Source organism: Heterodontus francisci, chromosome 13, assembly GCF_036365525.1.
Source record: "Heterodontus francisci isolate sHetFra1 chromosome 13, sHetFra1.hap1, whole genome shotgun sequence".
Taxonomy (NCBI): Eukaryota; Metazoa; Chordata; class Chondrichthyes; order Heterodontiformes; family Heterodontidae; genus Heterodontus; species Heterodontus francisci.
The window spans coordinates 63,698,341-63,721,166 of record NC_090383.1 but is presented as its reverse complement, the minus strand read 5'-3'; the positions used below and the strand labels follow the sequence as shown (position 1 = coordinate 63,721,166).

General features: G+C 43.1%; 1 protein-coding gene across 3 annotated transcripts in view; it reads right to left on the bottom strand.

Moving 5' to 3' along the window:
- The window catches only part of LOC137376796 (EGF-containing fibulin-like extracellular matrix protein 1), a 143,071-nt gene that overhangs the window by 114,280 nt on the left and 5,965 nt on the right, over window positions 1-22,826 (bottom strand). For all 3 annotated transcript variants that reach the window (XM_068045810.1, XM_068045809.1, XM_068045811.1), the window contains exon 4: window positions 21,883-22,128. In XM_068045810.1, coding sequence (XP_067901911.1) covers window positions 21,883-22,128 — 246 coding nt within the window. The remainder of the gene's footprint in view (window positions 1-21,882; window positions 22,129-22,826) is intronic.

Sequence of the window (22,826 nt, the reverse complement as noted above, 5' to 3'; positions counted from 1 at the left end):
TTACCCCATCAGACCTATCCTAATACATGCTGTTCAACTAGAGTTAACTGTTCTAATCTCATTTCCCGTCTTTCCCATGTATTCTTCTGTGTTTTTAAATGTCATCTCATTTTGATACAAATTCTGGTCTGCTATCGATATCTTCAGTTCTGTGACATCAGTCACTCCTGTAAGTCCTCTGACTCGGTTACTTTTATGGGAGTTAACACCCTTTAATACAATAGCATAACGCAAGGAGTAACCCAAGGTCTAACACTGGTATGCCCCTGTGACATGAACTGAATATTTGTACCCTTCAAATATTTACTTCTTGAATCTCTCCAAAAGTGGATTAAGCAAACACTTAGTGAGATGAATAAAAGCAAAATACTGCAGATGCTAGAAACCTGAAATAAAAACAAGAAAAGCTGGAAATACTCAGCAGGTCTGGCAGCATCAGTGGAGAGAGAAGCAGAGTTAATGTTTCAGGTCAGTGACCCTTCATCAGAACTGGCTGAGGCTAGAAATGTAATAGGTTTTAAGTAAGCAAAGCAGGGGTGGGGCAAGAGATAACAAAAGAGAAGGTGTTGATAGGACAAGGTCACAGAGAATAACTGACCAGAAGGTCATGGAGCAAAGGGAAATGGTATGTTAATGGTGTGGTGAAAGACAAAGCATTAGTACAGAGAGGGTGTTAACTGACAGTAAACTGAACAGCCTGGCCCCAAGCACAAACATGAAAAAAACAGTGGGTAGGCACAGTAGAAACAAACTAAAATAAAATAAATAAAGAAGAAAAAAGAAAAAGTAGCTAAAAATAAAAACAAAAAGGGGAGGCCCGTCATGCTTTGAAATTATTGAACTCAATGTTCAGTCCAGCAGGCTGTAGCGTGCCTAATCGGTAAATGAGATGCTGTTCCACGAGCTTGCGTTGATGTTCACTGCAACACCGCAGCAAACCCAGGACAGAAATGTGGGCATGAGAGCAGGGGGGAGTGTTGAAATGGCCAGCAATCGGAAGCTCGAGGTCGTCCTTTCAGACTGAGCGGAGGTGTTCCGTAAAGCGGTCGCCCAGTCTGCGTTTAGTCTCCCCAGTCTATAGGAGACCACATAGTGAGCAGCGAATACAGTGTATTAAATTGAAAGAAGTACAAGTGAATTGCTGCTTCACCTAAAAGGAGTGTTTGGGGCCTTGGATAGTGAGGAAAGAGGTGGTAAATGGTCAGGTATTGCACCTCCTGCAATTGCAGGGGAAGGTGCCGTGGGAAGGGGACAAGGTGGTGGGGGTAATGGAGGAGTGGACCAGGGTGTCGCAGAGGGAACGATCCCTTCGGAATGCTGACAGGGGAGGGGAGGGGAGGGGAAGATGCATTTGGTAGTGGCATCACACTGGAGGTGGCGCCCTACGTCATTTTGACAATTTCCAGTTTCCTGGCCCCAACCGCCTCCTCTTCACTATGGATGTCCAATCTCTGTACACCTCCACCCCCCACCAGGATGGTTTGAGGGCTCTCCGCTTCTTCCTTGAACAGAGGCCCAACCAGTCCCCATCCACCACCACCCTCCTCCGCCTGGCTGAACTTGTTCTCACATTGAACAACCTCTCCTTCAACTCCACTCACTTCCTTCAAGTAAAAGGTGTTGCTATGGATACCCACACAGATCCTAGTTATGCCTGTCTTTTTGTGGGATATCTCGAACATTCCTTGTTCCAGTTCTACACTGGCCCCCTCCCCCAACTCTTTTTCCGGTACATTGATGACTGTATTGGTGCCGTTTCCTGCTCCCACCCGGAAGTGGAAAACTTTATCAACTTTGCTTTAAATTTCCACCTTTCACCTTTACATGGTCCACCTCCGACACTTCCCTTCCCTTCCTTGACTTCTCCGTCTCCATCTCTGGGGATAGGCTGTCTACTAATATTCAATATAAGCCCACCGACTCCCACAGCTACCTCGACTACACTTCTTCACACCCTGCCTCCTGTAAGGACTCCATTCCATTCCCCCAGTTTCTCCGTCTCTGATGCATCTGCTCTGATGATGCAACTTTCCATGAGGGCGCTTCTGATATGTCTTCCGTTTTCCTCAGCTGAGGATTCCTCCCCACTGTGGCTGACAGGGCCCTCAACTGTGTCTGGCCCATTTCCCGCACCTCTACCCTCACCCCTTTCTGTCCCTCCCAGAACCGCGACAGGGTTCCCCTTCTCCTCACTTTCCACCTCACCAGCCTCCACATCCAAAGGATCATCCTTTGCCATTTCCACCACCTCCAGCGTGATGCCACTACCAAACGCATCTTCCCCTCCCCTCCCCTGTCAGCATTCCGAAGAGATCGTTCCCTCCACGACACCCTGGTTCACTCCTCCATTACCCCCACCACCTCGTCCCCTTCCCATGGCACCTTCCCCTGCAATCGCAGGAGGTGTAATACCTGCCCATTTACCTCCTCTCTCCTCACTATCCAAGGCCCCAAATATTCCTTTCAGGTGAAGCAGCGATTCACTTGTACTTCTTTCAATTTAGTATACTGTATTCGCTGCTCACTATGTGGTCTCCTCTACACTGGGGAGACCAAATGCAGACTGGGCGACTGCTTTGCAGAACACCTCCGCTCAGTCCGAAAGCATGACACCGAGCTTCCGGTAGCTGGCCATTTCAACACTCCGCCTTGCTGTTATGCTCCCACCTCTGTTCTGGGTTTGCTGCAGTGTTGCAGTGAACATCAATGCAAGCTCGAGGAACAGCACCTCATGTACCGATTAGGCACACTACAGCCTGCTGGACTGAACATTGAGTTCAATAATTTCAAAGCATGACGGGCCTCCCATATTATTTTTAGTTATTTTTTCTTTTTTATGTGTTTATTTTATTTTAGTTTGTTTAGTTTGTTTCTACTGTACCTACCCACTGTTCTTTTCATGTTTGTGCTTGGGGCCAGGCTGTTCAGTTTACTGTCAGTTAACACCCTCTCTGTACTAACGCTTTGTCTTTCACCACACAATTAACATACCATTTGCCTTTGCTCCATGACCTTCTGGTCAGTTATTCTCTGTGACCTTGCCCGATCAACACCCTCTCTTTTGTTATCTCTTGCCCCACCCCCGCTTTCCTTGCTTAAAACCTATTACATTTCTAGCCTCAGCCAGTTCTGATGAAGGGTCACTGACCTGAAACGTTAACTCTGCCTCTCTCTCCACTGATGCTGCCAGACCTGCTGAGTATTTCCAGCATTTCTTGTTTTTATTACTTAGTGCGATGAAGCCTGATATGAATAGATAACTTGCTTTATTTAACAGCATTGTGAATTTACAGGATAGAAGTTATGATAAGACACATTTCAATCAGTCCAACCTATAGAGTCATAGAGTTTTACAGCACAGAAATAGACCCTTTGGCCCAACGCGCCTGCGCCGACCATCAATCACCCATGCAAAACTAATCCCACTTCCCCGCATTTGGCCCATAGCCTTGTATGTTATGGCGTTTCAAGTGCTCATCTAAATACTTTTAAAATGTCGTGAGTGCTCCTGCCTCTACCACCCCTTCAGGCAGTGCATTCGTTTCCAACCACCCTCTAGGTGAAAAATTTTTTCCTCAACACCCCTCTAAACTTCCTGCCCCTTATCTTAAATTTACACCCCCTAGTTAATGACCTCTCCGCTAAGGGAAAAAGTTTCTTCCTATCTATCCTATCAATATCCCTCATAATTTTGTATACCTCAATCATGTCCCCCCTCAGCCTTCTCCGCTCTAAGGAAAACAACCCTAGCCTATCCAGTCTGTCTTCATAGCTGAAATACTCCAGCCCAGGCAACATCCTGGTGAATCTCCTCAGCACCCCCTCCATTGCAATCACATCCTTCCAATAGTGAGGTGACCAGAACTGTACACAGTACTCCAGCTGTGAACTAACTAACGTTTTGTACAGCTCCATCATAACCTCCCTGCTCTTATATTCTATGCCTCGGCTAATAAAGGCAAGTATCCCGTATGCCTTCCTAACCACCTTATCTACCTGTGCTGCTGCCTTCAGTGATCGATGGACAAGCATCCCTAGGTCCCTCTGACCCTCTGTACTCCCTAGGGTCCTACCACCCATTGTATATTCACTTGACTTGTTAGTCCTCGCAAAGCGCATCACCTCACACTTCTCAGATTAAACTCCATTTGCCACAGCTCCGCACATCTTACTAGCCCATCTATATCGTCCTGTAATATAAAGCCTTCCTCGTCACTATTTACGACACCACCAATTTTTGTGTCGTCTGCAAACTTACTGATCATACCTCCTATATTCACGTCTAAATCAGTAATGTACACTACAAACAGTAAGGGTCCCAACACCGATCCCTGTGGTACCCCACTGGTCACAGGCCTCCATTCGCAAAAACAACCCTCTACCATCACCCTCTGCCTCCTTCCACTAAGCCAATTTTGGATCCAATTTGCCAAATTAGCTCATGGTGTAGGGGGTAACATGTTGGCATGGATAGAAGATTGGCTAGCTAACAGGAAACAGAGTAGGCATAAATGGGTAATTTTCTGGTTGGCAAGATGTAACGAGTGGTGGGCTGCAGGGATCAGTGCTAGGGCCTCAACTTTTTACAATTTATACAAATGACTTGGACTAAGGGACTGCAGGGATGATTGCTAAATTTGCTGATGACATAAAGATAGGTAGGAAAGTAAGTTGTGAAGAGGCTACAAAGGGATATAGATAGGTTAAGTGAGTGGGCAAAGACCTGGTAAATGGAGTGCAATGTGGGAAAATTGTCCATTTTGGCAGGAAGAATAAAAAAAAGCATATTATCTAAATCATGAGAGATGCAGAGGGATCTGGGTGTCCTAGTGCATGAATCGCAAAAGGTTAGTATAGAGGTTCAGCAAGTAATTAGGAAAGCTAATAGAATGCTATTGTTTAATGCGAGGAGAATTGAATACAAAAGTAAGATGGTTATGCTTCAGTTATACAGGGCTTGGTGAGACCACATCTGGAATATTGTGTACAGTATTGGTCTCCTTATTTAAGGAAGGATGTAAATGTGTTGGAAGCAGTTCAGAGAAGGTTTACTAGAGTAATACCTGGAAGGGGCAGGTTGTCTTATGAGAAAAGGTTGGATAGGCTAGATTGTATTTGCTGGAGTTTAAAAGAGTAAGAGGCGACTTGATTGAAACATACAAGCTCCTGAGGGGTGTCGACAGGATGGATGTGGAAAGGATGCTTCCCCTTGTGGGAGAATCTAGAACTGGGGGTCACTGTTTAAAAATAAGGGGTTGTCCATTTAAGACACAGATGAGGAGAATTATTTTCTCTGAGGGTCGTGAGTCTTTGGAACTCTTCCTCAAAAGGCAGTGGAAGCAGAGTCTTGAAATATGTTTTATCTTTGTGTAATAAGACAAAATAAAGAACATATTAAACTTCCCCACATCAGTGGGTTATCATATTGACTTACTTTTAGCTGTAGCTGAGCAAGAATCAACTTACTGCCCCCTTCCCACTGGAAACCCACTTTTTTGCAATTTTGAATAAGTAGAAGGTCAACCTCATTTGGTGCACCAAACATCCCACCCTGGAGCACAAACTCCAGTCCCTCACTATCAAATGTACAAGTACTGCCCCACATGTCTCCACTGTACCATTCTGAACAATGAATCAACTTTTCTTCTACCACCACAACCTCCCGTTAAATGCCACCCTGTAGCATTTTAAGAGCAGCTGCCTCGTTGAAATTTCCACATCCCAATGAACTATTCTGATAAACCAGAATTATCATGTGCCAGGAACCTATTCAAATTAGGATGAAAAATTCACTGAATTATAGAATGGTTACAGCACTGAAGGAGGCCATTGGCCTGTCATGTCCGTGCCAGCTCTCTGCAAGAGAAACGTGCCTATTCCCACTCTCCTGCCTTTTCCCCGTAGCCCTGCAATTTTTTTTTCTTCAGATAATTAGCCAATTCTCTTTTGAAGGCCTCATTTGAATCTGCCTCCACTACACTCTCAGGCAGTGCATTCCAGATCCTAACTACGCACTGTGTAAAAAAGTTTTTCCTCATGATGCTGTTGCTTCTTTTGCCAATTACCTTAAATTGGTGTCCGCTGGTTCCTTCTGCCAATCTACTCTGTTCAGACCTCTCATGATTTTGAACACCTCGATCAAATCTCCTCTTAATCTTCTCTTCTCCAAGGAGAACAGCACCAGCTTCTCCAATCTATCCATGTAAATGAAGTTTCTCATCCCTTGAAACATTCTTGTGAATCTTTTCTGCACCCTCACAATTGCCTTCCCATCCTTCCTAAAGTGTTGTGTCCAAAAATGGACCCAATACTCCAGTTGAGGTCGAACCAGTGTTTTATACAAGTTTATCATTATTTTCTTGTTTTTATACTCTACGCCCCTAGAAAGCCCAGGATTCCGTATATGTAATTAACCGCTTTCTCAACCTGCCCAGCCACCTTCACTGATTTGTGCACATATACCCCCAGGTCCCTTTGTTCCTGCACCCACTTTAGAATTATACCCCTTAATTTATATTGCCTCTCCTCGTTCTTCCTACCAAAATGAATCACTTCACACTTCTCTCCATTAAATTTGGGCGGCACAGTGGTTAGCACCGCAGCCTCACAGCACCAGCGACCCGGGTTTGATACTGGGTTCCGCCTGTGTGGAGTTTGCAGGTTCTCCCTGTGACCACGTGGGTTTTCGCCGGGTGCTCCGGTTTCCTCCCACAGCCAAAGACTTGCAGGTTGATAGATAAATTGGCCATTATAAATTGCCCCTAGTGTAGGTAGGTGGTAGGGGAATTGAGGGAAGGTGGGGATGTGAGAGGGTAATGGGATTAATGTAAGATTAGTATAAATGGGTGGTTGATGGTTGACACAGACTCGGTGGGCCGAAGGGCCTGTTTCAGTGCTGTATCTCTAAATTAAATAAATTGCATCTGCCATTTGTCAGCCCATTCCACCATCCTGTATATGTCTACTTTAAGCTCATCACTATCCTCCTCACTGTCCACAATGTTTCCAAGTTTTGTGTCATCTGCAAATTTTGAAATTGTGCCCTATTTGCCCTAATCTAGGTAAATGTTATACATTGTTGTGTTTTCTTTGTGTTATTGACTACTACACACAAGGCACTGACCACTCAAAATGGGATCAGTAACACAGTAACGTGGGTTCTTTATTTAAGGACGGTTCTGCATGCAAACACAGGTCTTCACTGTACAGATCCTTTCTTCAGACTGCCCTCACACCAGGAATCACATGGTGTTATATCACAGCTCTTACACTGCTGTGCATTATTACATGACCATGTCTCTTAATGGTGTACCACAATATCCTCCTTTATTCCAAATAAATACATATCCCCCTCAAATAGGTAAAAGTTAGCTATGTACAATTCAACAACAGTAATAGAAAATGGGATTAGAATAGATAGGTGCTTTATGGCTGGCACAGACACGATGGGCCGAAGGGCCTGTTTCTGTGCTGCATAACTCTATGACTCTAATATGAGATAAACATATATGGTACAAAACAGTAACAGAGACATGTAGACTCATCAATCACAATAACTTAAAGGTGGTTTGATCAAATGGGTTAACCTAGAAACAGGATAACAATTCTTGGAATCCAGAACAGATTTGCACGGACCTTTCTCTATGGAGGTAAAATGCATAGACTCTGCCCAAGACTTCATCTTCGATTTCGTCCAGTTTGCGATAGAGTCTTCCATCGATCTGGAATCATGGACTGTTCCATTCAAAAGGCTGGCAGTAGTACTTGTATCAGTGAGTCTTTGCCAGAATGGTTGATCTCATCTTGAGCCGTTATATTCTCATTTCAGAATTGTGTAAATAGCTGAGAGTCTTTTACTGTCCTTCTGGAAGTGCTGATGATTGCTCCAAGTCACTGTAGTCTCTGGATGTTTTATCCAATTTACTCTTGGGTCCATTTTCACTCTGTTTACTTTGAGAGGTTCAGGGTCTCTTTACATTGGGCTCGTTGGCTGCTGGAGGATAGCGGCTGAGCACTGATGGTGGCTCTCTGGGCTTCTCAAGCTTCTCTGGGTGCAGGTGCTGATCTTTCTGCACAGAGCTATAGCTGTGCATAGAAGATTTATCTTTGATTTCTTTTCATTGGAAGCTTGTGTTTAAAGAGGGCCTTCGAAATCTTTGACTTGCTCTGGGATTGAGAGGACGTCTGTAACCTTTCCCCATATTGTCATCTCTAGCAACAAGTCTGTTTCTCATTTTCTCCCTCTGTGACCTTGGCTCAGATGAAATCTCATGAATCTTCTCTTTCAGGACCTGTGGTACTGCTGCAGCACTTTTGTATTTTCTTTGACCTGTCGAGACCTAATATGAATCTCCTGGTGTTCAGTCTCACCGTTTCCTAAGGTTTTGTTCAAAGAACAAAGAACAGTACAGGCCATTCGGCCCTCCAAGCCTGCGCCGATCTTGATGCCTTCCTAAACTAAAACCTTCTGCACATCCGGGGACCGTATCCCTCTATTCCCATCCTATTCATGTATTTGTCAAGATGCCTCTTAAACGTCGCTATCGTACCTGCTTCCACCACCTCCCCCGGCAGCAAGTTCCAGGCACTCACCACCCTCTGTGTAAAAAACTTGCCTCGCACATCCCCTCTAAACTTTGCCCCTCTCACCTTAAACCTATGTCCCCTAGTAACTGACTCTTCCACCCTGGGAAAAAGCTTCTGACAATCCACTCTGTCCATGCCACTCATAACTTTGTAAACCTATATCACGTCACCCCTCCACCTCCGTCGTTCCAGTGAAAACAATCCGAGTTTATCCAACCTCTCCTCATAGCTAATGCCCTCCAGACCAGGCAACATCCTGGTAAACCTCTTCTGTACCCTCTCCAAAGCCTCCACGTCCTTCTGGTAGTGTGGCGACCAGAATTGCATGCAATATTCTAAGTGTGGCCTAACTAAAGTTCTGTACAGCTTCAGCATGACTTGCCAATTTTTATACTCTATGCCCCGACCGATGAAGGCAAGCATACTGTATGCCTTCTTGACTACCTTATCCACCTGCGTTGCCACTTTCAGTGACCTGTGGACCTGTACGCCCAGATCTCTCTGCCTGTCAATACTCCTAAGGGTTCTGCCATTTACTGTATACTTCCCACCTGCATTAGACCTTCCAAAATGCATTACCTCACATTTGTTCCTTGCTATTTGCAATTTCACCTCCTCTATCTGATCAGCTAGCATTTTGGCCTTGTTTTGCTCACTCAGAAACTTTTCGTGTAACTCGTTTTTTGCTTCTGTTTTCTTCAGGTACTCCTCCACCATCTCAAGCAGTTTCAAACATTCCTTCAGCTTTTCTATTTCTGGGTGAGATCCTCAACAGAGCGAACTGGTTTGTCCGCTATGCTTGGTTCACTCCTGTGGCGATGCCCAATGCATGTATCGTTACCAGGGTGAAATCCCTGCATGCCTGTAGCCCTGTGATAGCAGATCCTGTTTGGACGATGTAAAACAGTTGGGATTTCCATTCTGATTGGTTGTATTTGCAATTAATCTTGGACTCTAAACGGAATTGATGAACCATTGCATGCAGTCATTTGGATGTTCGTCGGCGTCACCATGGCTAGCCATTTACCTGGATGCATGTTCTTTGGTATGTGTAGAGGCAAATATTTGCACTGTGTCTACCTTTTCCCACAGCACGTGCAAGCCCTCCTTTCTCAGACAAAGAACATGAATAGATGCAAACGCCTCCAGTGGAGTAATCAAATCAGTGCATTCAGTGATGTTGACAATGTGAAATGACTGTTCCTCTCACTTACTCAGACTTGGACTCTCACAATAATCATTACTGGGGTTGATTTCACCTGCAGCCTCGTGGATGCATCAGTTATGATGTGGAATACGACTGCTAAGCTTGCCAGGGCCTGAAGCCTTCTTATGGTCTGCCTTGTTTCGGTTAGGATTCTTACCGTAGTATAATGTAATACAGTAGACATTGGGATGTTACTGGGTAGAATATGTAAATAGACTGTGTGCATCATCACATGAAGTGATGTAATATAATCTGTACAGAACCTTGTGGAGAGTTGTAGGTGAAACCTTAGATGTAAGATGTGTAGAAAAAACTCCTGTTATTTTAACTGTCAGACTCTTATATTTTCTGTACCAAGGCTTGACAGTTATCAGAATATTACATGGTGACAGCAGTAAACTGAAGAGAAGATGGAGAAATCTTTGCCTCTACTGGAGAACTTCAAAAAAGTCGCTGGACCAAACCAAGTCGAGGCGTGGCCGAGATGGTTCTGGAAGTTTGCAAGGTATCATACTGCATCGGATCTCGTGCAGAAGCCAGACAAGGAGCAGGTGAGTATGCTATTGTATGCAATGGGGTGAGCATGTAGATGGCATCCTCATTACTTAAGGCATAGATGAAGAGAAGCTACGTGTGAAGAAGTTATTAAGGCACTGGAGACTTACTTTAATGTAAGAAAAAATGTCATCGTGGAGTGTGACAAATTTAATAAGCATACCCAGCAGAAAGGGGAGAGCATTGATTCATTTATCAATAACTTGTACAAACTCATGGAGGATTGTAAAGACGGTAGCTTAAGGGAAGAGCTGATTAGAGACAGGATTGTGGTCAGGGTATTAGACGACACCCTTTTGGATCATCCACAGTCAAGGGATGATCTCACGTTTGCAAAAGCAATTCAATTAAACAAACAAGCAGAGGCTAGGTTTAACTGATCCATTGTTCGAGGAGACAGGGAGAGTCTGATCTTGAGAGTAGCAGACTCAATAGAATTTATTAAGAAAATGAAAGGAAAAAATAGCAGTAAAAGACAAGAAAGGCAGGAAGAGCACCTAGTGGTCACTGCAACCAATTGTAGTAGGTGTGGCCAAGAGAGGTACAAGTGGAAAAACTGCCCCGCCAAAGTATTTTTCATGCAGAAAGAAGGGACACTTTCAGTTAGTGTGTCACAGTAAGAAAAAACAGTGCTGAATACAATTAAAAGGGAAATCCCAAGACAGCAAAAAAGTTAATGAAGTACATGATATCCAAAGTACGGAAACACCTTTTTTAGGTGAAATCCAGGAAACAAGTGAGAGTTGCTGGATGATAGAAATTCTTGTGGAAGGAAACAGTATTAATTTTAAACTGGACACAGAAGCAGCAGTTTCGGCACTATCAGGGACAGACCGGTGGCTGAAAAAGAAAACTCTCAAACCAACAGGTAAAAAAATTATATGGGCCTGGAGGCATTGAGTTGAAGGTAATGGGTGAGTTAAAGAAAACATTGAGTTACCGGGGAAAGGAAATTTCTGAGATCTTATACATAATTAAAAATCAAAGTTGTTTACTTACAACTATATATATATATATATATATATAAATAACTTAAAAAAAAGAGTAGAAGAGCTTGAACGCAATGAAGACCAAGCTGGAAATTTTAGAGTCGAATTTCCAAAATTATTTAGAGGACTGGGGAAGTTAAAAATGGCATACCATATTACTCTAAGAAAGGAAGTAGAACCAGTGTTTGTATACACCTAGGAAAGTTCTTCATCCACTTCTAGAAAAAGCAAAAAAGGAGACTGAGTTAATGACAAAATAAGGAGTCATTTCAGCTGTAACAAAACCTACAGGATGGTGCTCAGGTATGGTTCCAGTGAAGAAACCTAATAGTTCAATTAGAATTTTTGTTGACCTCACACAACTGAATAAGGCAGTGGAAAGAGAAATACATCTAATGCCATCAGTAGATGACAGTTTGGCAAAACTAGGGAGGAGCTCAATTTTGACCAAACTGGACGTAAACAGTGGGTTTTGGAATTACTCATAGATGAGGAATCTAAGCTTCTAACACCATTTATATTGGAAGATTCTGTTTTAATGGATTACCATTTGGAATAATATTAGTGCCTGAAATCTTTCAAAGGATGATGTTGAGGATTCTGGAAGGATTGGATGGAATTATTTGCCATATGGATGATGTCCTAATCTATGGAGCCAATCAAAAAGAACACAATGCTAGAGTGAGAGCGGTGCCATGAAGATTGGAAGAAGCAGGTCTCACTGAATGAAAAATGTGTTTTTTCCCAGCCAGTGGTAAAGTTCCTTGGATATATATTGGATGGGTCCGATATTAGGGCAAATCCACAAAAGACAAAGGCAATCAAGGAATTGCCAGTGCCTCAAAATGTGACAGAGCTTCAGAGATTTGTGGGAATGGTGAATCAAGTAGGAAATTTTCTACCCAACTTAGCCATCATCAATGAGTCGTTATGTCAGTTGTTGAAACACGACAATGTCTGGTATTGGAAAGAAGCCGAACGGAAATCATTCGAGAAAATCAAGGAAATGTTAATATCACCAGATGTGTTAGCTCATTACGACCCAGAACTATTCACCTTCATTGCTGCAGATGCTTCATCTACAGGATTGGGAGCAGGCCTATTTCAAATGGAGACATATGGAAGATGTAGACTGGTATATTATGTTTTTTGTTTGCTAACTGAGACAGAACAACCATATGCAGTAATAGAAAAAGAAGCTTTAACAGCTATGTGGGCTTGTGAAAAATTCTCAGATTAGTCTAAGGACTTCATTTCAAAATAGAAAACAGACCATAAACCACTTTAGTAAACTCAAAGGAGCTTGCGAAAAGGCCCCCAAGAGTCCAGAGGTTCAGGTTAAGAATGATGAGATTTGATGCGAAGACTGAGTATGTTCCAGGAAAACAACAGATCACAGCAGACGCTTTATCACGTATTTCAGCAGCAAGATCAGAGAAAGGAAATATTTTGCTCCTCGAAGTAGAAATTTTTGCTTCAACGACGATGACAACAACTCTACCTGCAACAGCTCAGAAAAATAAATTTTTGCAATGCATGGAATTCCAGATATTGTAATATTTGACAATGGGCCACAATTTGAATGATTCAGAGAGGTTACAGAAGTATATGGATTTGTCCATATCACTAGTTCGCCAAGGTACCCTCAAGCTAATGGTGAAGCAGAAAGTGGAGTCCGTACTGTGTCGACATTGTTGAAAAATATTGAAAATCTTCAACTAGCACTTCTAAGTTATCGATCGACACCACCTCAGAATGATTTAGCCCCATGTGAATAGCTAATGGGTAGAAGGCTGAAGACTCAACTTCCTACACTCACAAGTACACTCAAGCTACAAGTACCAGCACAAGACTTGGGAAAAGTGAGGGACAGAGAGGATAGAGATTGGTCAAACCAGATAGATGGGACAGATGTCATAGAACAAGAAACTTATCAGATATTCAACCAGGGGAATCAGTTTGGATTCGATACCAAAATCAGTATGGAGAAGTGGTCAAACAAGCACTACATCCACGATCATACATTGTCCGAACTGACCAAGGGATGATAAGAAGAAACAGAAGGTCATTGGTGGTGATACCAAAGAAGCAGCAAATACAGGAGAATCGATCACCTCAAAGGTTTGATGAACCAGTGATGCTGCAATCATCCACCAACCCCGAGGACAACCCGAATGAAGAACTTGTGTGATCCAACAGTTCTACTCAAGCACTGCAGAATCAGAAGAGGAACTAGAAGACCTAAAACCTCAAACCCCTTTTGAAAGAAACAAGAACTCGTTATGGCAGACTTGTGAAAACGCCACATTGATAATCAACCTGAAGAGAGAAGTCAGAGACTTGGGGGAGATGTAGTACAATGTAATATAGTAGACACTGGGTTGTTACTGGGCAGATTATGTAAATAGATTGTATGCATCATCACAAGAAGTGATATAATGTAATCTGTGCCAAATCTTGTAGAGTGTTGTAGGTGAAACCTTAGATGCAAGACATGTAGAATAAACTCCCGTTATTTTAACTGTCAGACTCTTATGCATTCTGTACTAAGCCTTGATAGTTACCAGAATATTACACTTACCAGTAGCATCTGGCTTGGCATTCTGACACTGACATTTCCAGTGACCCCTGACATTGCATATCTAGCAGATATCGTTAAATGCTGGGCATCCTTTAGGCATATGTAAGAGCACACACCTTTTACATGGTTTCTTGGACCTGGAATTCTTACTCAATGCATCTATGGTATTCGCAGCACACAGGGAATGTAAACCCTATTGGCGCGAATTGATAGACTCACATTTTTGAACATCTTTGAGCAAGGCGTTCACAGCATACCCCTTGGGCTTCTCTAAGTGATCCCTCTGGAGTGCCTCTATTGTTATGGATACAATCACTAGCTCGATGATATGATCTGCCAGTTCAGCCTCAGTTAAGTCACACCCATGACCCTTAGCTCAACATCGACTGACAAATTTGTCAATAGATTCAGTCAGTTGCAGTCGAAAAGACCTGAACTTGAGCCATTGGACCCGAAAATTGAACTTGACACGAAGTTGATCCTCTAATCTGGATCAGAATTTTGTGGGATCCTTCTGCTCTTCTTTGGTGAGCCCAAAAATGTTAAGATGATGTAAGCCTTAATTGCCAATGGCAATGCGTATTTTCACTACCTGTTTCTCTGGTTCTGTGAATGCTAAGTCGACAAGACATAGCTCGACCCTTTGACTGAATAGCTGAAATTCTGATAGCAAGTCAACTGCTTTTCAGTTGATGGTAGGAAACTGTGCCATCATTTTTGTAATCAAGCACTGCCGTTACTCTGTGTGAAATTAAAAGAAATCTCCTGCTGTACAAGCAGACAGAAATCCTACAGCAGTAACTGCTTGCAGTTCCACTTGGAGGGTATGGTGTTGTTTTCTGTTGTACAAGCAGACAGAAATACTGCAGCAGTAACTGCCTGCAGTTCCACTTGGAGGGTGTGGCGCAATGGCTCGACCCGGTAGCCCACTATTGCTAATCCATTAAACGCACCTCTCAATTGGGGGTCTGTTTAATCTGTAAAGTGTCCAGCACATTCAGACCTTCCCTATTGTTCCTGACGTGAGAAATCTGACCCTCAGAATCTCTGTGGATAAAGTCTATCTGGAGTCTGTAACTGCCCTACCTCGCAGCCTCAAGTGCATATACGCTTGTCCAACTGCCTACACTGCTGCTGTTGCATGAAGTAATGGAACCAATATTCAAGCCCATGAAGTTTCGTTGAGTTGGCAATGGCTGTGGCGAACACTTCTTCGAAGGTGTGTACGGGTACTCAAAAAGTTGAGACATTGAAATTCCCACAAGCTGCCATCATGTTGTGTTCTCTTACCCTCAATGTTACTGATTACTACACACAAGGTACTGACCACTCAAAATGGGATCAGTAACACAATAACATGGGTTGTTTATTTAAGGATGGTTCTGCATGCAAACACAGGTCTTCACTGTACAGATCCTTTCTTCAGACTGCCCTCACATCAGAAGTCACATGGTATGTTACATCACAGCTTACACGGTTATGCATTATACATGACCACACATCTTAAAGGTGTACCACAACATATATCAAGAAAAGCAAGGTCCTAACACTGACCCCTGGGGAACACCACTATATACCTTCCTCCAGTCCAAAAATAAACGTTCACAACTATTCTCTGTTTCCTGTAACTCAGTCAATTTCATATCCATACTACCACTGTCCCTTTTATTCCATGGGCTCTCACTTTGCTGCCAAATCTATTATATGATACTTTATCAAATGCCTTTTGGAAGTCTATGTACACCATATCAACCACATTGCCCTCATCAACCTTCTCTGTTACCTCATCAAAAAACTCAAGCAAGTTAGTTAAAAATGGTTTACCCTTAACAAATTTGTGCTGACTTTCCTTAATTAAGCCACATCTCCAGTTGGAAAATTTAGTATGGTCAAACTTCTTGAGCAGTTAATACAGGCTAGTCTGTGCCATTGGTTATCTCAACATGATTTTTGACATTTTGAGGAAAATGTGGACTTCTGTCTGTTTTTAACCTTCAAAAACAACTTCCCAAACCCCACAAAAAGTTGTCGCGCATTAAATTCAGCATCCAGTAGTAACATAAACATCTAGGGCCAATTTTATGACACATGTGTTCGCCAGGAATGCACATCAGGAAATCACAGGTGTGTTTCCCACAATTTCCTATCCAATAATTTTAACACTAAATCTGGGTGGGCAAGGCTCCAATTAGCCCAATTTTGTGAAATTGTCCCATTTTACACTGGTCAGTTCAGTGAAGAGGTGCTCTATTATGCTTGCAGTACACATGTGATTCCTGAACTGTGAAAATAGAAACGTTATTTCTGCAGTTATGCATTTCAAGGTCTTTGGGGAGTTGAACAATCATATGGAGAATTTGTGAATGGATTTCCACAGCCAAAAGGGAGTTTGAAGGAGGATTGGCAGGATGTTTTAGCATAGGATTTGTAGTACGCTAGCAGATGACTGTACAGAGTAATCAGGATTAGTTCTAAAACTAATAACATTGCATGATGTTATTTTTCTTTTTATACACTTACAGAATTTACATTCAAAGTTATAGTATATAATTATTTTTTGAGAGTATGTACTATGCTATAAGGACACAACACCCTCTTTTTTTCTTGATCGTCACCTTTTGCTGGTACTTTTGTATTTCTCAACTCGCTCTTACTTCAGGCCACAACTGGTATCTCATTTGATGGATGCAAGAGGTACACATGAGCAGACTGATGAAAAATCACAATCTCATTGTCCCCATCATCGGAAAATACTTGCCTCTTCTTAAGAATATAGGAAATCTTGGGAATAGAACATAACTATATGGTCCATCCCTACTTGGTTGGAGCCTTTCCGCCACATTGCCATCAGAGGTTACAAACACAGTTGAAGTGAAATTTGTCTAATGAGTTAGTTTAAAAAATGGGACATAGAAGGCGGCAGTGCATTTTACACCCTGCTCAATTTGTTTTCTCCATTGACTTCAACTCATTAATGTCACAAAACCCAGGAAAATGTCATCAAAGCTCTAAAACTTTTCTGGGGTTTCAGTGACTCACCAAAGTTAAAATGAACAAATGGAAGATAGGCTATGGTCATTCACTCGCTAAAACTTTTTAAAAATTAATTCCTCGGATGTGGGAACCACTGACAAGACCAGCATTTATTACCCATCCTTGAGAATGTGGTGGTGAGCTGCCTTTTTGAACCGTGGCAATCCGTCTGGTGAAGGTACACCCTCAATGCTGTTCGTGTCGTGGTTCCAGGATTTTGACCCAGCAACAATGAAAGAATAGAGATATATTTCCAAGGCAGGATGGTGCATGTCTGGGAGAGGAACTTGCAGGGGGTGGTATTCCCATGCACCTCGTTCTTCTAGGCGGTAGAAGTTGCAAGTTAGGAAATGCCGTTGACGAAGCCTTGGTGAGTTGCTACAGTGCATCTTACAGATGGTACACACTGCTGCCACTGTGCGCTGGTGGTACAGGGAGTGAAAGTTTAAGGTGGTGGATGGGGTGCCCAAACAAGTGGGCTGCTTTGTCCTGAATGGTGTCCAATTTCTTGAGTGTTGTTGGCGCTTCCAGGCAAGTGGGGAGTATTCATCACACTCCTAATTGTGCCTTGTAGATGGCGGAAAGGCTTTAGGGAGTCAGGAGGTGAGTTACTTGCCGTAGAAGACCCAATCTCTGACCTGCTTTAACAGCCACGGTATTTATGCGACTGGTTCAGTTAAGTTGCTGGCCAATGGTGATTCCTCAGAATTTTGAGAGTGGGGGACTCGGTGGTGGTAATGCTATTGAATGTCAAGGGAGATGGTTAGACACTGTCTTGTTGGAGATGGTCATTGCCTGGCACTTGTGTGGCACAAATGTTACTTGCCATTTATCAGCCCAAGCCTAAATGTTGTCCAGGTCTTGCTACATGTGGGCATAGACTGCTTCAGTATGAGAGTTGGGAATGGAACTGAACATTGTGCAATCATTAGCAAATATTCCCACTTCTGACCTTATGATGGAGGGAAGGTCATTGATGAAGTATCTGAATATGGTTTGGCTTCGGACACTGCCCTGAGGAACTCCTGCAACAATGTCTTGGGGCTGAGATGATTGGCCTCTAACAAATACAACCTTTTGTTCTAGGTATGACTCTAGCCAGTGGAGATTTTCCCCCAATTCTCATTGACATCAATTTTGCTAGGGCTCCTTGATGCCACACTCGGTGAAATGCTGACTTGATGTTAAGGTGAGGGCAGCCACTCTCACCCCACCTCTGGAATTCAGCTCCTTTGTTCATATTTGGATCAAGGCTATAATGTGGTCTGAAGCTGAGCGATCTTGCCGAAACCCAAACTGAGCATCGGTGAGCAGGTTTTTGGTAAGTGCCAACCTGGGACTACATGTATGCTATCGACAGAGCAGAAGCAGCATGCTATCGACAGAGCTAAGCAAGTCCACAACCAATGGATCAAATCAAAGCTCTGCAATTCTGCTATATCCAGTTGTGAATGGTGCTGTATAATGAAACAACTAACTGGAGGAGGAGGCTCCATGAACATCCTCATGGGCGGCACAGTGGCGCAGTGGTTAGTACCGCAGTCTCACAGCTCCAGCGACCCGGGTTCAATTCCGGATACTGCCTGTGAGGAGTTTGCAAGTTCTCCCTGTGTCTGTGTGGGTTTCCTCCGGGTGCTCCGGTTTCCTCCCACACGCCAAAGACTTGCAGGTTGAAAGGTAAATTGACCATTAGCAATTGCCCCTAGTATAGGTAGGTGGTAGGGAAAATATAGGGACAGGTGGGGATGTGGTAAGAATATGGAATTAGTGTAGGATTAGTATAAATGGGTGGTTGATGGTCGGCACAGACTCGGTGGGCCGAAGGGCCTGTTTCAGTGCTGTATCTCTAAACTAAACTAAACAGGATTACATGCATGCTAAACAGCAGAAACAGCATATTATAGATAGAACTGTTCTGGATCTATTCCATTTCGCATGGTGGTAGTGCCACACAACACCTTGGAGAGTGTCCTCAGTGTGAAGACAGGACTTTGTTTCCACAAGGAAAGGCACAATATGCAAAGGGTATCACACTGTAATATAATAAAGTATGTACACTACAATCTCACTGACACCTCCTTCTTCCAATCACTATCATTCTTAGGAATTGTTGCTGCCACTCCTATCAGTTCCCTGTAAAACCGCTATCAAATCTCCACTTAACCTTCTCTGCTGTAAGGAAAGCAATCCCAATTTCCCTAGTTTCTCCATGTAACTGAAATCTTTCATCCCTGGCACCATTCTAGTAAATCTCCTCTGTACCCTTTCTATGTCGGTCATGGCTCAGATGGTAGCACGCTTGCTTCTGAGTCAGACAGTTGTGGGTTCAAGTCTCACTCCAAGACATAAGCATAAAAATCAAGGCTGACACTCCAGTGCAGTATTGAGGGAATGCTGCACTGTTGGAGATGTGGTATTTTGGATGAGACATTAAACCAAGGCCCTGCCTGGTCTCTCAGATGGAAGCATTATTTCGACGAAGAGCAGGAGTGTTATCCCTTAACATCACACAAACAGATCATCAGTCATTATCTCATTGCTGTGCATAAATTGGCGGCCATAGGAACAGCAATAGGCCATTTAGCCCCTGATCCCTGTTCTGCCATTCAGTGATATCATCGCTGATTTGTGACTTGACTCCATACACCTGCCTTTGTCCCATATCCTAAACCTTTGGTTAACAAACTCAACCTCAGTTTTAAAAATAACATCTGATCTAGCATCTGTTGTCATTTTTGGAAGAGAGTTCCACACTTCTACCACCCTTTACATGAAGTAGTATTTTCTAATTACACTCCTGAAGTATCTGGCTCTAATTTGTTGATTATGCTGTCTGCGCTGTGAAGTGACTACAGTTCAAAAGTCATTTATTGGTTGTAAAGTGTTTTGGGACATCTTGTGGTTGTGAAAGATGCTCTCTAGATGTGAGTCTTTTTTTCCCCAAGGCCTTGATATCCTTCCTAAAGTGTGGTGCCCAGAATTGGACACAATAATCCAGCTGGGGCCTAAACAATGTCTTATAAAGATTTAACATAACTTTCTTGCTTTTTACTCAATGTCTCGATTTATAAAACCAAGAATCCCATAACCTTTTTTAAACAGCCTTCTCCACTTGTCTTGCCACCTTCAAAGACTTGTGCATCTAATGATACGGAAAGAGAAATTTCTGTATTTTCAAGTAAACATGGTAGTGCACCAAAACACTGAGGTTTTAGTGCATGTGATTTGACAACACTTCAGTACTGTTCTGAAAAAAAAAGCCCTCCTTCAGTTTATTTTTTGATCTGTGTTTCATTTTTCCATTGCTTTCTTGTGTTTCTGCACTTCAAAAATGCACCTTTTATCTATTTTGCTTCCTTCTCTTTTTGTCTCTGATCTTTTCCGGATCCTTAATCAGCTAATCAGAGTCAGGTGTGAATCTGAGTTTAAAAGCAACTTCTCTCCTAAGGTACGTCTTCTATTTGTCCTAACAACCTATTTGTAAAAAATATTTTCCTCCTGAACTCTTCCCACCAGTGACACACCCAAGGTTGGAAATCAGTTGCAGAGGTTGTAGGTTCAAACCCACATCTCAATACTTAGTCTCAGAACTACCAATAGATATTTCTATTGCTCTGCTTGTCCTAGGGTTGTATAGAAGAACTCATTTTCCTTTTTGGCCTCCTTGTCACGAGAGACAATGGGTAAGTGCCTAGAGGTGGTCAGTGGTTTATGGAGCAGCGCCTGGAGTGGCTATAAAGGCCAATTCTAGAGTGACAGACTCTTCCACAGGCGCTGCAGGTGAAGTTGGTTGTCAGGGCTGTAACACAGTTGTCTCTCTCCTTACACTTCTGTCTCTTTTCCTGCCAACTGCTGAGTCTCTTTGACTTGCCTCTCTTCAGCCCTGCCTTTATAGCTGTCCACCAGCTCTGGCAACTGGCTCCCATGACTTGTGGTCAATGTCGCAGGACTTCATGTCAGCTTTGCAAACATCTTTAAAGCGGAGACATGGGCGGCCAGTGGATCTGATACCAGTGACGAACTCGCTGTACAATACATCCTTGGGGATCCTGCCATTTTCCATGTGACTCACACGGCCAAGCCATCTCAAGCACCGCTGGCTCAGTAGGGCGTACATGCTGGGGATGTTGGCTGCCTCGAGGACTTCTGCGTTGGAGATACGGTCCTGCCACATGATGCCAAGGATTCTCTGGAGGCAGCGAAGATAAAATGCGTTGAGACGTCGCTCTTGGCTGACATACGTTGTCCAGGCCTCGCTCCCATAGCGCAAGGTACTGAGGACATAGGCTTGAAACACTCGGACTTTTGTGTTCCATGTCAGTGCGCCATTTTCCCACACCCTCTGGCCAGTCTGGACATAGCAGCGGATGCCTTTCCCATGCGCTTGTTGATTTCTGCATCGAGAGACAGGTTTCTGGTGATGGTTGAGCCTAGGTAAGTGAACTCATGAACCACTTCCAGAGTGCGGTTGGTGATATTGGTGAAACTACCCACCATATAAAATGTGCAATGCTACAATATTGCTTGGAAAACACTGGATGCATTTAAAAGGACATGAAAAGTGATATTGGCTGATTCTGCCACTTGAATTTGCATTCTGCTGGAGGCACACAGATCATCAATTGCTTGTGAAAATTCCTTGATTGGCAAAAGAGAATATGACGCAGCTAAAGGCCTCCCAAACCAGTATGAAACAAAGTGAGAGGAGAAAAACTCAATAAAAATAAGTCAGTCCACTGACGGTGGAAATACAAAATCAATGTAATTTGCATTCCAATAATGAATCTTTTGTTTTTTGTAACAGAGGGAGCATATTTAAATAATTACAAAATTTTACTGGATATTTTTGGAAGGAAGTGTAGCTTGCACTATCACTAATGTTTTTTCAACAAGCACACAATTGCAATCAAATTGCTAAACTGCTGTCTTACCTTTACACTGGTTTTGCTCATTCAGTGTAAATCCATGTGGACATCGACGCTGCGGGTAGCGGGGGAGAATTGGATATGGCCGCCGAGTGGGAACAGGAACATGACCAGGAGCAAAAGGAGGAGCCGTCGTCACATTGTTCAGGAAAACGACAGCTGTTTTAGGCAGGCATAAGTATCCTCCGTAATGGTTTATACATTTCATTTCTCCTTTGCAAGCATCTGGGATGGTCTCACATTCATCAATATCTGATAACCAACAAAAAGATTGAGTTAACCCATGTCACAGATCCTGTATTCAGGGAAGTCAATACATGGGCCAGATTTTGCTGGAGTCGGCCGTCTCGCAGCATGCCCCGTTTGTTAGACTTCTTTGTTCAGGTATAGATTTTAAAACTTTTTGCCTGCAAAGTTGCTGGAAGTGTGAGCTGATAAGGATACAACAAAGGCAACAGGGTATCTAGGACCTGAGTGAATTATGCAACCATCAGTGTATCTCCTTAACCAATGAAATTAAAGGATTAAAAAATAAAGGAAGGACTGAGAAACAAGATTGATTCAATGTCAAATCAGGCACAGAAAGAGAAATAGAAATGTAGAAAGAGAGAAAATTTACAACACAGAAGGAGGCCATTTGGCCCATCGTGTCTGTGCTGGCCAAAAAGATCTATCCGGTGTAATCTACTTGCCACCTCTTGATCTATATCCCTGTAGGTTATGGAATTTCAAGTCCACATCCAAATATCTTTTAAATGCAATGAGGATTCCTGCCTCAACCATCCTTTCAGGCAGTTAGTTCCTTTTTCCCACCATCCTCTGGGTGAAAAGATTTTCCCCAACTCTCCTCTAACCCTTCTGTCAATTACTTTAAACTTATACCCCCTGATTATTGACCTCTCCGCTAATGGAAATAGGTCCTTTCTATTCTCTCTATTTAGTCCCCTCAT